General features: G+C 54.1%; 2 protein-coding genes across 10 annotated transcripts; one reads left to right on the top strand and one right to left on the bottom strand.

Annotated features, from left to right (window-relative positions):
• The first annotated feature begins 464 nt into the window (after nt 1-464).
• FCHSD1 (FCH and double SH3 domains 1) lies at nt 465-12,432 on the top strand. 5 transcript variants are annotated; one of them, XM_025445339.3, is made up of 20 exons: nt 465-556; nt 789-886; nt 1,467-1,512; nt 1,934-2,001; nt 2,345-2,480; nt 2,597-2,733; nt 2,829-2,892; nt 3,888-4,016; nt 4,495-4,617; nt 4,793-4,888; nt 5,287-5,412; nt 5,802-5,906; nt 6,049-6,210; nt 7,305-7,433; nt 7,512-7,595; nt 7,770-7,887; nt 8,005-8,225; nt 9,035-9,122; nt 9,973-10,028; nt 10,152-12,432. In XM_025445339.3, the coding sequence occupies exons 1-20, from the start codon at nt 536-538 to the stop codon at nt 10,215-10,217; spliced, it is 2,073 nt and encodes a 690-aa protein (XP_025301124.1). In that variant the 5' UTR covers nt 465-535; the 3' UTR covers nt 10,218-12,432. The 5 variants fall into 5 exon arrangements, 4 of the variants coding, with proteins under 4 accessions (XP_025301124.1, XP_025301123.1, XP_035569776.1 ...); XM_025445338.3 differs by having other exon boundaries at nt 2,324-2,480; XR_003136054.3 differs by lacking the exon at nt 8,005-8,225 and having other exon boundaries at nt 2,324-2,480.
• RELL2 (RELT like 2) lies at nt 8,655-14,511 on the bottom strand. 5 transcript variants are annotated; one of them, XR_004814054.2, is made up of 9 exons: nt 14,008-14,511; nt 13,344-13,824; nt 12,883-12,948; nt 12,716-12,782; nt 12,095-12,280; nt 11,459-11,834; nt 11,299-11,332; nt 10,214-10,286; nt 8,655-9,145 (listed from the first exon to the last, which is right to left on the bottom strand). XR_004814054.2 is itself a non-coding variant. In XM_025445346.3 (9 exons), the coding sequence occupies exons 3-8, from the start codon at nt 13,525-13,527 to the stop codon at nt 11,300-11,302; spliced, it is 912 nt and encodes a 303-aa protein (XP_025301131.1). In that variant the 5' UTR covers nt 13,528-13,590; nt 13,689-13,824; nt 14,008-14,511; the 3' UTR covers nt 10,658-11,063; nt 11,299. The 5 variants fall into 5 exon arrangements, 3 of the variants coding, with proteins under 3 accessions (XP_025301131.1, XP_025301130.1, XP_025301132.1); XR_003136055.3 differs by lacking the exon at nt 8,655-9,145 and adding an exon at nt 10,047-10,088; XM_025445346.3 differs by lacking the exons at nt 8,655-9,145; nt 10,214-10,286 and adding an exon at nt 10,658-11,063 and having other exon boundaries at nt 13,344-13,590; nt 13,689-13,824.
• Between the last annotated feature and the right edge of the window lie 22 nt (nt 14,512-14,533).

Here is a 14,533-nt window from a genome sequence, read left to right as displayed (position 1 = left end):
GGCAATTTTCTCACCACCACTCACGCTAGCTTTTCCAGTTCTGTGGGGATTTGGGAAAGGCCTGTGACCAACCCTGTTTCCCTTGTCAGAAGCATCCGCGCTGAGGCATCCAGTGAGAAACTGGCCGCAGATTAAGTTCCTCCCCGCCAAGCTTCGTGCTTTCTCGTCACTCTTCGCGCCGGGACTGGAGATCTGCATATGCAAATGAGTGATTAGAAGTATAATTACGGGCTGAGTCAGTGGCTCTACTAGAAATAGAACCCAGGCGTCTCGACTCAGAAACTTAAGGTTCCCCGAGCGCGCAGCGGACGCGGCGTCCACTCGCCGGTCCGGACCCTTTCCGGGGTACCAGCAGCACGAGCCCGGGTTTATTTGGCTTCCCCGCGGCACCTCCGCGCTTCGCAGCCTTGCGCTTAGCCGGACCGGGCGTGGGCGGGACGGGGGCGGGGCTGGGCCAGGTCCGGGGCGGGGCTTTGGCGTGGGCGGGGCTTCCTCGAGTTCCGGAGTTGAGTCGCTTCCCTTGGCCGGCGCGGAGATGCAGCCGCCGCCCCGAAAAGTGAGCTTGGCCTGGGAATGGGGACTCCTGGTGGCCTGGGGGAATGGTGGGAATTGAGGGGGGCACCGGACCCGCAGTGGGGGACGAGGAGTTGTGAGGGTTCAGGGCCTACCCCTGAAGGAACCCAGGAAACACCCCAGTCCCTCCCCGGTCCCGCCCCCTCACCGCTCCCTGCGCGGAGTGTTTTTCTGTGCCGGTGCCGGAGGTCTTCGACCTTTTCTTACCTCTACAGGTGAAGCCAGCCCAGGTGGTGAAGCTTCGCTTCCTGGAGCAGCTGAGCATCCTTCAGACCCGGCAGCAGAGGGAGGCAGATCTATTGGAAGACATCAGGTACCTCCACGTACCCCCAACATCACATACCCCTACCTTCGCTGTTGCGCGTCCCGCCTCTCCACAAACAGACGTCGGTCGGAATCCGACCGGGGAGGGGGAAAGAGGAGGGTGAAGAGTTCTCCAGCCTCCCCATTCCTGGCCTTCACTGTCGGCCTGTCTCTCCATTTACCAGCTAGGACTTACTAACCCAACACACAGGGAACCTTTCTCCACCCACTGACTCCACACCACTTCCTCTATTGCAGTCAGGCTTGGGGCAGAATCTCTTCTCCGTCTTCCAGATCTGTTGGAAGGCTGGAATGTATCCAGGCCCCCCTCAGTCCTCACCTCCAAACTCAGAGATGGCTCTCCAGGGGTGGGGAGGATCCTGCTGAGGCTCTGAGCAATGAGGTGAGGTTGTTCTGGGTTGCAGCTGCCTGAGGTGATCTCAAGGACTCTCTTCAAGTCTCATTCCCTCGCGGTGTACTCACACTTTAGGCCTGGCTCCCCTCTTCCTTCTGCCCAGGCTAAGGAGAGGATTGAGTGTGGGAAAGCAGGAGCAAACATTGACACCATGGTGCCCCTCTCATCTCCATAGGTCCTACAGCAAGCAGAGGGCAGCCATTGAACGGGAATATGGACAGGTATGTGACTCCTTTTTCTGGACTTTCCCTTTTGGTGTAGTCTCCTTCACAAACAGCATTGTTTCTCTGCTCATATCCCTCTTCTGGTCAAGAGGGAAGGCCTAGAGTTAGGCAGACTGGTGTCAGATCTGTCTTGTGCTACTTGTTGGCTGTGTGACTTGGACAAGGTACTTAGCCTTCTTGGCCTCAATTTCTTTCTCTGTACAATGGAAGTAATAATCGTACCTTCAGGTAGGGTTGTTGTAAGGATGGAATAAGTTAATGCACATAAATCACTTAGCAAAGTGAGTGGCACATAATATGCAGCTGGTGAATGGCATTACTATACTCTGAAATGGCATTACTATACTCTGATTCCATATTCTCCCAGTTGGTGAGAGTCTTTGAATGGTAACTGGGTCTCTGATGACTTTCCCACCAGGCACTCCAGAAACTGGCTGGGCCGTTCCTGAAGAAGGAAGGGCACCGGAGTGGGGAGATGGACAGCAGGTGGGTCCCCTGGAAGGAGGAGTTCAAGGGGCCTAGAAGGGATGAAGAGCTTAACCCCAGGAACCTATGGGAATGAAGGGCCAGTGAGGGGAGAGGGTATGTGAGCTGCAGGTAGAGCTGACACAGCAGCCAGAGAGGAGCTGACCTAGCAAGGACACTGTGGGTGCAGGCGGAGGACATGAGTGATCCTTGTGGCTGAGCTAATGTGTTGATCGATTGATAGGCTCCCAGACAAGGGGGATGGGAAAGCACTCTGTCTCCTATGGTGTTGGGTTTGGGGAGGGGTGTCTCATGAAGCTCTGGAGTGCTCTCCTCAACACAGACCTTCTCTGGAGAGAGGCAGGATGGTGTTTGGTGCCTGGCGCTGCTTGCTGGATGCCACCGTGGCCGGTGGCCAAGCCCGGCTCCAGGCGTCTGACCGATACCGTGACCTGGCAGGGGGCACAGGGCGGAGTGCCAAGGAGCAGGTGCTTAGGAAGGTATGGCTCAGCAGATGGGATGAAGAAAGGGCTGACTTGGGGTTGGAGGTGCTCTGGGTCAGGACTTTTTTTTTTTTGGGTGGGGGGGTCAGGACTTTGTGTGTTCATGCCCCTAGGGAGCAGAGAGCCTCCAGAAGGCGCAAGCTGAGGTGCTGCAGTCTGTTCGGGAGCTGAGCCGGAGTCGGAAGCTGTATGGGCAACGGGAACGTGTGTGGGCCTTGGCACAGGAGAAGGCAGCTGATGTACAGGCTAGGTGGGTCATGGAGATTTGGGAAGCCTGGCTAGGGGAAGGGAGCCAAGGCAACCATAGCCAGGCCTGGCCTTGACTCTTCTCTCTTGCCTGCACAGACTGAACCGAAGTGACCATGGGCTCTTCCACACTCGGACCAGTCTCCAGAAACTCAGCACCAAGGTTTGGGGGATGTGGACATGAGTGGAGGTGGGAAAGAGGTGGGCAGGGTAGTCTAGTGGTTGGAACCCAGAGGCATAAATCTGAGAGACTGAGACAAATCCAGGCTTCCCTACATCCTCCGTGCATGACCCTGGTAACTTGAGCTCTCTGAGTCTCGTTTTCTTCATCTGTAACATGGAAATACATGTTTCTTTTTTATCCCTTTACTGTGCATTTGTTGAGCAGTCTGTGGAGTTCCTGCCTTCAGAGTCTGGTGAGGGGCAGACAGATAGTAAGTTAAGAAACAATCAGATTAAGTGAAAATGAAACAAGGTGCTATGGTAAAGGATAACAGGGTGTAATTTAGAGAGAAAGCCTGTCTGAACACGTGGCCTGAATGTCAGAAAGGAGCCAGTTATGCAAAGATCTAGGGGAAGAACATTCCAGGGAGAGAAAATGGTGAGTGCAGAGGCTCTGAGGTAGAAATAGCTTTGTGGGCTTAAAGAACTGAAAGACAGCCAGTGTGGCTGGAGCACTGTGAGCAAAGGGACGGGCACTGTGAAAGAGGTCAGAGATTGCAGGGGCTAGCTCTTGTTGCACCTGGTAAACCACGGTAAGGAGCAGTGGGGATTTTATTTTATTTTTTAAAAGATTTTATTTATTTATTCATGAGAGACATACAGAGAGAGAGAGAGAGAGAGGCAGACACACAGGCAGAGGGAGAAGCAGGCTCCACGCAGGGAGCCCGATGCAGGACTCGATCCTGGGTCTCCAGGATCATACCCTGGGCTGAAGGCAGTGCTATACCGCTGAGCCACCTGGGCTGCCCGGGGAGTTTATTTTAAATGGATGCAGATGCCACTGGAACATCTTGAGCAAGAGTTGCTGAGTGTGCAAAAATTTTAATATGGGGCCAGGCGCATAGTAAGCACTTGATAACGTGAGAATCCATTCTGGATCGGGATCGGTCTTGGAAGGACCAGGGCTTTCTGCTGACACCTGTTTTCTCCTCCTAGCTTTCTGCCCAGTCAGCCCAGTACTCCCGGCAGCTGAGAGCAGCCCGCAATGAGTACCTGCTCAACTTGGTGGCCACCAATGCTCACCTTGACCACTACTACCAGGAGGAATTGCCAGCCTTGCTCAAGGCCAGTCCCAGCCCAGATGCCCTGGCCTCTCAGTGGAGGGGTGGGGGCTTGTGGGAGGGCCTCTCTCCTTGCTTCCTACCACTGTCACGCTGGGTGGTGCTAGGGATGTAGCCTGCTTTGAGTGGGGAGAAGATACATTCTTGGGTTCTGGTTTGGGTTCTGCTTCTAGCTGGCTGCATGACTGTGCAGGACACTTAGCCCCTCTGAACCACCTACTTGCCTCATTAGAAACAACTTCTACTCTGCCTACTTTATAAGACTAATGGGGCTCAGGAGGAGAGAATGGAAGTGAAAATGCTTTTTAAACTGTCAAGGTCTCTGCATACGTGAAGGCCTATTATTAGAAGGAGTAAAATGTCTCATTCCTTCCCTGTTTCCAGTTCCTCATGCCCATCACCTATCTAACCCTGGGCAGAAAGCCTATTTTGCAGTAGATACTGGAGGAAGGGTGGTGTCATTATCTTGGGATTCTCTCCAGGCCCTGGTCAGTGAGCTGTTGGAACACTTGAGAGACCCCTTGACCTTGCTAAGCCGCACTGAGCTGGAAGCTGCAGAGATGGCTCTTGAGCATGCCCGCCGAGGAGGACAGGCAACCTCCCAGGTGAGTGCTGTGCCCTGTAAGAGCTCCCCAGAGATTGTACCCTGCTCTTTCAGTAAAGACCACCCACCGTGTATCTGCGCCTTTTCTTCTCACCTGTTCTCCTTCCAAGATGGGCTGGTGATAGGCTTGGAGTGGTAACCATTGAGTGGCTACTTTGACCTTTGCTATCCCCCAGGTAAGCTGGGAGCAGGATCTGAAGCTCTTTCTTCAGGAACCTGGAGTATTTTCCCCCACACCACCTCAGGAGTTTCAGCCTGCAGGGACTGATCAGGTGAGACTTCTCTGTTCATTAGAACCAAACCAGATGTAAAGGTTTAGGCCTCCTCCCTCATCGTCCTTGTCCTGGCAATAACTTAGTGACTGTTTTAACTATGGAGAAGGGGTTTCAGAACTCTAGTTCACTTCCCTCCCACTAGGACACAAACAAATTTTATTCCACCTTTCTGGCCCCTCACTGCAGTATCCTCTTCCTTCTACCTCTTTCCCTCAACTCAGATCCCATTTTTGGGACTCTCTGTGTCCTTATGTCCACAGGAATATACACCTGTGCCCTCACTTCTTTGTCCCTGTCCCTGGAGGTTAGGACAGAGAGGACAAAACAGGAGGGGACTGTAGAGAAGGAACAACATCAGGTCTTCCTTTCAGCATCTGTGTACATTGTTCACTCAGGTGTGTGCCCTGGAGTTGGAGGGGGATGCAGGAAGCATGGCTGGGGACACTAGCCTGGAGAAAGAGGTTCAGCGCTGGACAAGCCGAGCTGCCCGAGACTACAAGATCCAGAACCATGGACATCGGGTGAGGTGGGGGGTGCAGGTGTTGCGGGTGGGCAGGAAGAACTGAGAGATGGGGACCCTGGAATCAGTGGCGGATGTCATAGGGCTGCAGACAGGAGGGAAGGAAAGGTATTGTAAGCCGGTAGTGTGGCATAGTAGTTAAAAGCACAGCTTTTGGAGCTAGACTCATCTGGGTTCAAATCCTCTCTGTTGTTTCCTCATTGTGTAACCCTAAGGGAGTGACTTAACTTCTCTGGACTTCAGTTTCCTTATCACTAAAGTGGGGCTAATACTACCCACCTCATGAGGAAGATTAAATGACATGTGAAGCAAGTAGCAAAGTGCCAGATCCATAGTAAGTTGTCCCGCAGAGTATTTCTACCCACCCTTGTTCTCTGCCTTTCCAACCAGGTGTTGCAGCGGCTGGAGCAGAGGCGACAGCAGGCTCCAGAGCGGGAGGCCCCAGGTATAGAACAGCGGCTACAGGAAGTGAAGGAAAGCATCCGGCGGGCACAGGTGAGGCATAGCCTCTATTCTATCTGCTTGGTGGGGAGCAGGGAGGCTGGAGGTAGAAGGTGGACATGTTTGGGGTGGCTCCACTCACTGCCCAAAGGCAGGCCCATCTGTAGCCTTGATTGATTTCTCTTCCCCATGCCAGGTGAGCCAGGTGAAGGGAGCTGCCCGGCTGGCTCTGCTACAAGGAGCTGGCCTAGATGTACAGCACTGGCTGAAGCCAGCCATGACTCAGGCTCAGGATGAGGTGGAGCAGGAGCGACGTCTTAGTGAGGCCCGCCTCTCCCAGAGGGACCTCTCTCCCACGGTGAGTGCCCTTTGCTCCTTACCCCTCTACACACAGGAGGGTAAAGGGTAGAACTCCCAGAGGAGAGCAGACCTTATAAAATGGGAATCACAACATTCCTATGTCAAAGATGTTGTCTTGAGGCTGGAATGAAATAACTTAAGTGTAATTTTTTGCATATTTTGCAGCAGATAGGGTTCTGAACGAACTTTTATCATGAATATAGAATGGCCCTTATGAACTAAGGTTCTAAGTATGGATTCTAAGTGGTTCAAGTACCAGCCACTGCATTTACTGGCTGTGTGATCTTGGAAAATGACTTTCTGAGCCTCAGTTTCCTCAGTAAAACGAGGTGGGGGTGCTGGATGGCTCAATCAGTAAGCATTTGACTCTCAGTTTTAGCTTAGATCCATGATCTCAGGTTGAGATCGAGCCTCAACATCAGTCTCCATGGTCAGTGTGGACTCTGCTTGTCTCTCTCCTTCTCCCTCTGCCCTGCCCCCCCCCCCCCCGCCCCGTGCATGCCCGTATATGCCTGTGTGTGCTCTCGCTCTCAAATAAGTAAAGTCTTTTAAAAAAAATTTGAAAGTAGGTAAAACAAGGTGATAGGTGATATAGTTATGCAAAATATCACTGGGTTATTGTGAAGTTTATTTTTTTTATTTATTTTTTTTAAAGATATATTTTTTTAAATTTTTATTTATTTATGATAGTCACAGAGAGAGAGAGGCAGAGACATAGGCAGAGGGAGAAGCAGGCTCCATGCACCGAGAGCCCGATGTGGGATTCAATCCTGGGTCTCCAGGATCGCGCCCTGGGCCAAAGGCAGGCGCCAAACCACTGTGCCACCCAGGGATCCCTATTGTGAAGTTTAAATGAGGTGATATACGTAAGATATTTGATGTTGTACCTGGCACATAGTAAGCACTCAGTTCTGTAATTGTTGGTATTACTCTGCTCTGTGATTTTGCTTGTGGTGCATGGTGGACAGATGGGTGGTATCACCTTGGGGAGTGATCTACCAGTGTTCTTTAAGGGTAGAATGGAGGAGTGGGAGATAAAATTGGTAAGTAACAGTGAGCTCCACACTGTTATCTGTTCTTTGCTTCCTCCAGGCTGAGGATGCTGAGCTCTCTGACTTTGAGGAATGTGAGGAGACAGGGGAGCTCTTTGAGGAGCCTGCCCCTACAGCCTTGGCCACTAGGCCCCTCCCCTGCCCTGCACATGTGGTGTTCAGCTATCAGGTACCTGGTGGGCATGGGGGTGGGGACCTCAGTGGGGAGGAGACAGCCATGTCCTGAATCCTTCCTTGTGGGGGCTAGGCAGGGCATGAGGATGAGCTGACTATCACAGAGGGCGAGTGGCTGGAGGTCATAGAAGAAGGAGATGCTGATGAATGGGTCAAGGTGGGTATGGGCCTTTGATTCTGATCTTGGTGGTGGGTGGGGGGAGGGTCAGGGGGAAGGACTTCTCTGTGGCTATCAAGGACCCAGCCAGCCAAAGCTAGAACTGTGGAGGAGCGCTAATGCCATGGACTGCTGAGGCAAATCTGTTATCTGTTCACATTGCTGGGTGAATAGGCTCGAAACCAGCACGGCGAGGTAGGCTTTGTCCCTGAGCGGTATCTCAACTTCCCGGACCTCTCCTTCCCTGAGAGTGGCCACGACAGCGATAATCCCTCAGGGGCAGAGCCCACAGGTGAGAATGGGAAATTCTGGGTCAGGGGACCTTGAGTGGTTGTGGCCCTGAGATGTCATGGTCCTGGGGCACTACTGCCCATCAGCACCCCTCACCATCTCTTTCGGGCTTCTGCAGCTTTCCTGGCCCGTGCCCTATACAGCTACACAGGACAGAGTGCAGAGGAGCTGAGCTTCCCTGAGGGGGCGCTTATCCGCCTGCTGCCCCGGGCCCAGGATGGAGTGGATGATGGCTTCTGGAGGGGAGAATTTGGGGGCTATGTTGGGGTTTTCCCCTCCCTGCTAGTGGAGGAATTGCTTGGCTCCCCAGGACCCCCTGAACTCTCAGACCCAGAACAGGTGAGGCTTCCTTCTCCCTGGGTCCCCAGGCACCTCTGGATTGAGCCTTCCACTCCAGGGAGGCCCCATATTCCTCTCAGTGCCCCGTTCCTTCTCCCGGTTTACCTCCTATATTGTCTTGGACCTCCCAATCTCCTTTGGCTGGGCAGTGAAGAGGAAACCCAGGCAGTCTTCATGAGTTTGGTGATCCTACTTTAGTGCTAAATAAATCTGAGTTCAGATTCCCATTGCATTACCTTTAGCAGTGATATAACCTCTAAGCTTATTTCTTCATATGTAAACCAGGGGTAGTAATACCTACTTTAGCAGCCCAATTATCATGATTTAGCTATGAGGGTAAAGTCCTTAGCACAGTAACCCCCAGGAGGTCCTATTGGTACCTACTGATATAGCAGGAAGAGCCTAGAAGTGGGAGTCAGGAGAGCTAGGTTCTTTTTTTTTTTTTTTTTTTTTTTTGGAAAGCTAGGTTCTAGTCGGGACTCTACCACTAACAGGCTCCATGCCTTTGGATAGATAGCTTAGCCTGAGTCTCATCGAGGTAAGAAATCATAAAAATCCCTACCTCATGGGATAGTGGTGAGGAATGAATGAATTAGGGTATGTGAAGTGCTAGCAATGTCTGGGACATAGCGTCAGTACATATTGGCTATTGAAATGTGTATCAGCTAAAGCCCCCACCTGGATATAAGCATCTGGCTGCCCTCCCAGTCAAGGAGTGATAGGACAGGAATTGAAGAGGAGAGGAGAGGAAAAGCTGGTGAGACCTTCCCATATACCAGGAATAACTCCCATGTGCCCCTTGTTCCCAGATGCTGCCATCCCCTTCTCCTCCTAGCTTCTCACCTCCTGTGCCCACCTCTGCCTTGGATGGAGCCCTTGCATCTGTGCTGCCTGTGGGTGAGTAAAGGGTACTGGGGGCCCTGGAAGGGGAAGAGATGGGGAGAAGAAAGGTTACACTCGGCTCCTCTTCCTGCCCTCAGGAACCTCCTCCATCAGGCTCACAGAAGCATGATGGTGAGAAGAGCTTGGGCTTTGGAGGGGAGGCAAGTGCATTGTTGAGACTTTGCCTGTGACTTCCCAATGTGTGGGTTGGGGTGGGATGTTTAACCTGCCTGGGCCTTTACAGAGTAAGGTGAAAGGTCCCTACCTCACCTGAGTTGTTATGTGCTAGAAAGATGGGCCTAGCACTGTGCCTGGCACATAGTAGTACCATGGCTATAGTAGCCATTTTCTCATGATGATTAGTTTACAAATTAGGCAGCATTTCCCATTATTTTCCCACTATGTATCTTCTGCCTTTAATGTTCTTGAATACTGCAAACACCTTGGTTTGTGTCATTTTCCTTCTTGGAATGTCCACTTTTTCTAAAACCTTCTGGTACTTTCACTTTCTTCATGGAGCCTCCCTGATTCCCGAGGTCCCTCTGAACATCTTCTGCACCCCCTTCTCCAGTACCTATCGTTCACTTTGAATGATTTAGCACTCAGTCATTCACTGTTTGTTGGCTTTTCACTATTGGGTTCCTGACAGCCATAGGGAATGGGGGTGCTGTGAATCTCATCTCCCCCTCTCAGCAGGTGCCAAATAAGTGCAGAGGATGGATGGATTGATGGATTTTATGGCTCTGAGATTAGTGACTATTTGTTAATTCATCAAATATTTACAGAGTTCCACTCTCCTAAGTGCTGGAGATGCAGCAATGAACAAAACAAAGCCTGAAGAATGACTTGTGGTTCTTGTTTGCAGACCAAGACCTGGGCTGCCCTGCACCCCTGGACATGATGGCACCTCGACTCAGGCCGGTAAGGGTCCCCCCTTGGAGGAGACTGTGTCATTCTACTTGTCCTGCTTTGTCTGCAGGGCTGAGAGAATGGACAGGGATAGCTCCAAGGAGGGTTCTGGAGCACTGACTGTGTTCCCTACAGATGCGCCCACCGCCTCCCCCACCAGTTAAAGCTCCGGATCCTGGCCACCCAGATTCTCTCACCTGAAGCCAGGGGGACTGCCATCCCCCAGTGATGCTGCTGTCCCATGATGTCAGAGACCACCCTCTCAATGATCTGGAGTGACAAAGCCAAAAGCTGGAGTCTCCCCCATTTCCACTCTCACCTCCCTGGGTAGAAACTTTCTCTCTCCCCATTTCTGGGGCTGGAACTCACTCCTTTCCCCCCCCGCATCATACTTCTCTCTTTAGGGTTGGAACAACCCCTCTTTCTTCTGCCACTAGCCCACCTTTAAGGTGGTGAAATATCCTGAAATATCTGGGGCTGGAACCCGTCTTCCAAAGTCTTGAGTGGCTCCAGCCCATCCGTGTCTCCGCCCTGGCTCTTTGACCCACCCCACTGTGTCTGTGACCCATGCCACATAGGTTGGGAGCTGGGATAGGGGCGGGCCTGTCAAAAGGAGCTGGAGCCAGTATGCAAAACAGCTGTAATGGTCTGAGTGGATTTATTGACAGTGAATAAAGGGCACTAAGCCCAAGCCTGGGCCTGGGCCTCTTGTGCCAAGAGGGCAGGGGGCCTAAGGTGCTATTGCTTTAAGGGCCCACCGAGGGCAGGGTCCTGTTCCCAGCTTCCACGCTCTAGCAAATGGAGTGAGGTGATGGGGAAGGGGTCAGGCGGCCTGTTGGCAGGCAGGTGAATTGAAAGAGACTGAGGGGTGGGAATGGGGAAGACTTCTCCCGAGGTCCCCCAGCCTGAGACCATGCAACTCCAGGTGGAAGTAGAGCTGGTTCCTCAGCTGGGGAGCAGTGCAGTCCAGTGGAGAGGAGGGCCTTCCTGCCCACCCACCCCCTGGCCCTGCCAGCTGGTAGTCCATCAGCACAATGAAGAAGGAAGCTTGGAGGAGAGGAAGGGTAACAGTTTTGCTTTCTATTCAGGATGTGTCTCAGCTTTTCCCCAAGGGCTGCAGGACCTTCCCTATCTCCTGGAACACATGCCCACTCCCCACCACTAGACCAAAGAATTTGTACCAAAGGCCAACCCTCAGAGTACAGCAAGCTAATGGGCTTAGGGAGTCTAAGTAGGGGATGGGAGGATGACATTATCCAACTTGGGGCCAGGGCAGACTCACCTCACACACCCCCTGCTCCCCGTGGTGGGGACACCTGTGAGAGAGAAGTGGTCAACAATGGGAGAACAGGATGTGGGTCATAGCAGTGATACCTCTCCCACACCCAGGGTAGGAGGCAGTGGGAGCTGAGCTCACCAGAGCCCTGCCCATGTCTTCATACCTGGTGATCTGAGGTGTCCAGTTTGCTTGGCTGTCCAATTGCCTCTTGACTGGCCAGTCTTGGGCTTGGGCCCTTCCCTCCTGCCCCTCGCAGTGGCTCTGGAGAGGCTCTAGGGTTCCCCTCAAGTGCACAAGGGACTAGGCTGCCATCTCTGAGTCCTCCGTTCTGCACTGGGGGACTGGCGAGGGCTGGGGGCTGTGGCCTCTCAGGGGGCACACTCTCAATGGCAGATATCCCTGCCCTGGGCTGCCCTCCCCCAGACCCCTGACTACCCCCTGTGTCCTGCCCTCCACCAGACCCCCAGCTCCTGTCCGTGGGAGAGCCATCACGATGCTCATGTAGCCCATAGCGCTTCTCAATGTGTGTCACCCGGAACCTGAGAAGGGAGGGAACATTGGGGCTTAGGACAACTCAGAGACTGGTAGGCTTCCCTCCAACCAGGGACATCCTGGGTTTCCTGGCCACTTCCCTCTGGGCTACGGTGGGGGAAACCTCCCCAGATTGTGGAGCACATTATACAGCCTGACTTCTGCTGTAGCTCATAGAACAGAGCTGGGGCCCACCTTTGGAGTCAGGGGCCTGATAAGTGGGGATCCCCACCTCAAACTCCCTTTCTCTGGGGCTTTCTATCCCCACCTGCCTACAGAGAACACGGTAGTCTCTCCAGGCCGAGGGCGGCTCTTTCCTTCCTTGGAGCGTCCCTGACGGACAAGTGGGGGCCTCTTGTTGCGGCTGCAGTGGATGCAAGGGGCTGCAGAGCCCAGATGCACTGTGTGATGATGGGAAGGGGCTCCATCTTGCAGGCTGGAGGTAGCATCCACGCTGGACAATAGGGAAGAAGGGGGCAGCAGTGACATTACCATTTCCTTTCCATTTGCTGTTGTTCTTTCAACTTCTTAAACCCCTAGATGCCTCACTTTCCTCAGGCCCTGGCACTCTTGTATTTATCGAATAAACATGATATTAAGGTTTTAGCAGTCATGTGTTTTTCTTCCCAGGGTTGTTTGCTAAAAAGATGGCAATGTTTAACCCAAAGAGATGGCACAAGGGATAAATGTTAGGCTTGATGATATCCAGATGAGAAGTTTGGCTTAAAGGACTCAGATTTGTACAAAACTTCTGTTTTCCTATATAGGTTAGCCAGCTTTGCCTTCCCCCCAGCCCCAGACATGCGAGGAGATTGGGGAAGGATTGTGCTGGAGGAGAGGGTACTCTCCAAGGCAAGCTAAGTCATGCTGGCCCTTATTTCCAGCTCACCTGGACAGCTGCACTGTCCCTTCTCCTTCACTGTCCCCCAGCATCTCCTTCAAGGCCTCAGCATTGGCTGAGGGGAGAAGGAAAAGAGGGAGTCAGTGGAGGTGGAGGTCAGGGCAAGAGAAAGTTGAGTGGGGGTTGGAGAGAGTAAAGGGCCAGCCTACACCCACCTTCATTTTGGATGATGCAGCGAACAATCCTCTCTACTGTGTCTTCATTCATGTCATCGTCCTCAGCTGAAGGATGAGAGGTTGACAGGGAAGCAGGAAATGAGTCAGCTTTGGATGGCTATTACCTGGTGGCTTCTGTGGCTTACTGCTCAAGACACGTCCCTTTGTCTATTTGTCATCATGCTGGATGTTAGCATTTCAGGGGCCAGGACAGAAGAGATGGGAAAGTCAGTGGGAGCCCAAGACTACCAACAGTGGACACTTCCCACCCATGCTGCCTTTTCTAGCATTGTTTTCAGGGTGGTGTCATCCCACTTGCTGACTCAAGAAAGGACCATTAAACCTCTTGAAGGCTTGGTTGGGATTTGGCCTGGGTCTGTTGGCTAGGAAGGCAAAAAGAGGTGTGGGGTGAAGGGTATGGGAGAAAGGTGACTGAGCCAGATTCTAGGCTCCTCACTCACGGGGCTGGAGCTGGGCATCGTCAGGCTCCGAGCCCCTCGACGTGCGGCAGCGGTAGCCCTTCTTCTTGAGCACGTGGCAGATCATGAAGCCTACGAGGCCCATGAGGAAGAAGACCAGCACAAGCAGGAAGAGCATGTATAGCCCATGTTGGGGCGGCTCCAGGTCAGGCTGTGGTTCCGACATGAGGCCCTGGGGGACGAGCGCGGGCCAGGGCGCCTCCTGGGGTTAGGGGGCTGCAGCTAGGGACTGGGGGAGGGATAGGAATTCGGTCCTCAGGACCCCAAACCGACGAGCCTCTGAGGTCCGGCCCCACTCCCCCTACCCAACCAAGGAGCTGTCCGTGCCAGGGGTGCTGGTCCGGGGCAGGGGTGCCAGACGGCGGCTGCGCAAGCCCGCTTCCACGACCCTGATCCTGCTTCCCCGACGCCCAGAGCGTTCCCCTTTCCAGCTTGTCCTGCGCTTCCGTCCCTCCCAAGGACACTGCAGAGCGAGACGGGACGGAATTCTCAGGCGGCCGGTGCAAGAATCGCGCCTGAGTCAGCGTCCGCACCTCCTCCGCGCGGGCCTGAGCCAGGCCTCGGCAGCCCCCTCCCCTGCCTGTATTCCCGCACGACGCCACCCTATTCCCTTCCTCCCATCCTCACCACCTGGCCCACTCGGTACCGGTGGTTTGGTTCTGGCTCCGGCTCCGGCTCGGGTTCCGGCTCCAGGGACGTCCTAGTCCGGCTCAGGGCCCCCGACGCCCTCCCGGCGCTCATCCCTTGCTTCCTCCCCCTCCCCCCTTCGCCACCTCACCGGCTCCGGGCTCCGGCTGCAGATACCGGTGCCGCGGCAGGCGGGGGGAGGGAAGGATGAAGAGGGATGCGGGCTGGTTGCGAGCGGCGGCTGGCTCGGGACAACTCCGGCTGTGGGAAGGGGATGGAGATGGGGGTGGGGGGCGCCGCCGCAGCTGCCCTGGGTTCCCAAATGCCTCCGCCAGTCGCCAGCCGCCAACCCGGGACCAGGGGGCGGAGCGCAGGTGTGCGAGGCGGAGAGCGAGAGGCTTGCGCGCTTGTGAGCGCAAGTGTGGTGCGCGCGTGACTGCGCCGTCCCCCGCCGCCCCCCTTCCGCCCCCCCGGGGGAGTGTGCGGCGCCGAGTCTGGGTCCGGGTGGGGAGGACAGGCAGTCAGAAGAAAGCGCGCTCCACTGG

The sequence above is a fragment of the Canis lupus genome, chromosome 2 (genome assembly GCF_003254725.2).
Source record: "Canis lupus dingo isolate Sandy chromosome 2, ASM325472v2, whole genome shotgun sequence".
Classification (NCBI taxonomy): domain Eukaryota; kingdom Metazoa; phylum Chordata; class Mammalia; order Carnivora; family Canidae; genus Canis; species Canis lupus.
This window is presented reverse-complemented; position numbering and strand designations above follow the sequence as displayed.

Excerpts from the sequence above, each read along its gene's own strand:
- FCHSD1 (XM_025445338.3), top strand. The coding sequence starts at position 536 with ATGCAGCCGCCGCCCCGAAAA. Across the intron at positions 557-788 it reads TGCAGCCGCCGCCCCGAAAA|GTGAAGCCAGCCCAGGTGGT; the intron begins GTGAGCTTGGCC and ends TTACCTCTACAG. Across the intron at positions 4,618-4,792 it reads GAGGACAGGCAACCTCCCAG|GTAAGCTGGGAGCAGGATCT; the intron begins GTGAGTGCTGTG and ends GCTATCCCCCAG.
- RELL2 (XM_025445345.3), bottom strand. The coding sequence starts at position 13,527 with ATGTCGGAACCACAGCCTGACCTGGAGCCGCCCCAACATGGGCTATAC. Across the intron at positions 12,949-13,343 it reads CGATGCCCAGCTCCAGCCCC|CTGAGGACGATGACATGAAT; the intron begins GTGAGTGAGGAG and ends CTCATCCTTCAG. Across the intron at positions 11,333-11,458 it reads TGGACACCTCAGATCACCAG|GTGTCCCCACCACGGGGAGC; the intron begins GTATGAAGACAT and ends TCTCTCTCACAG.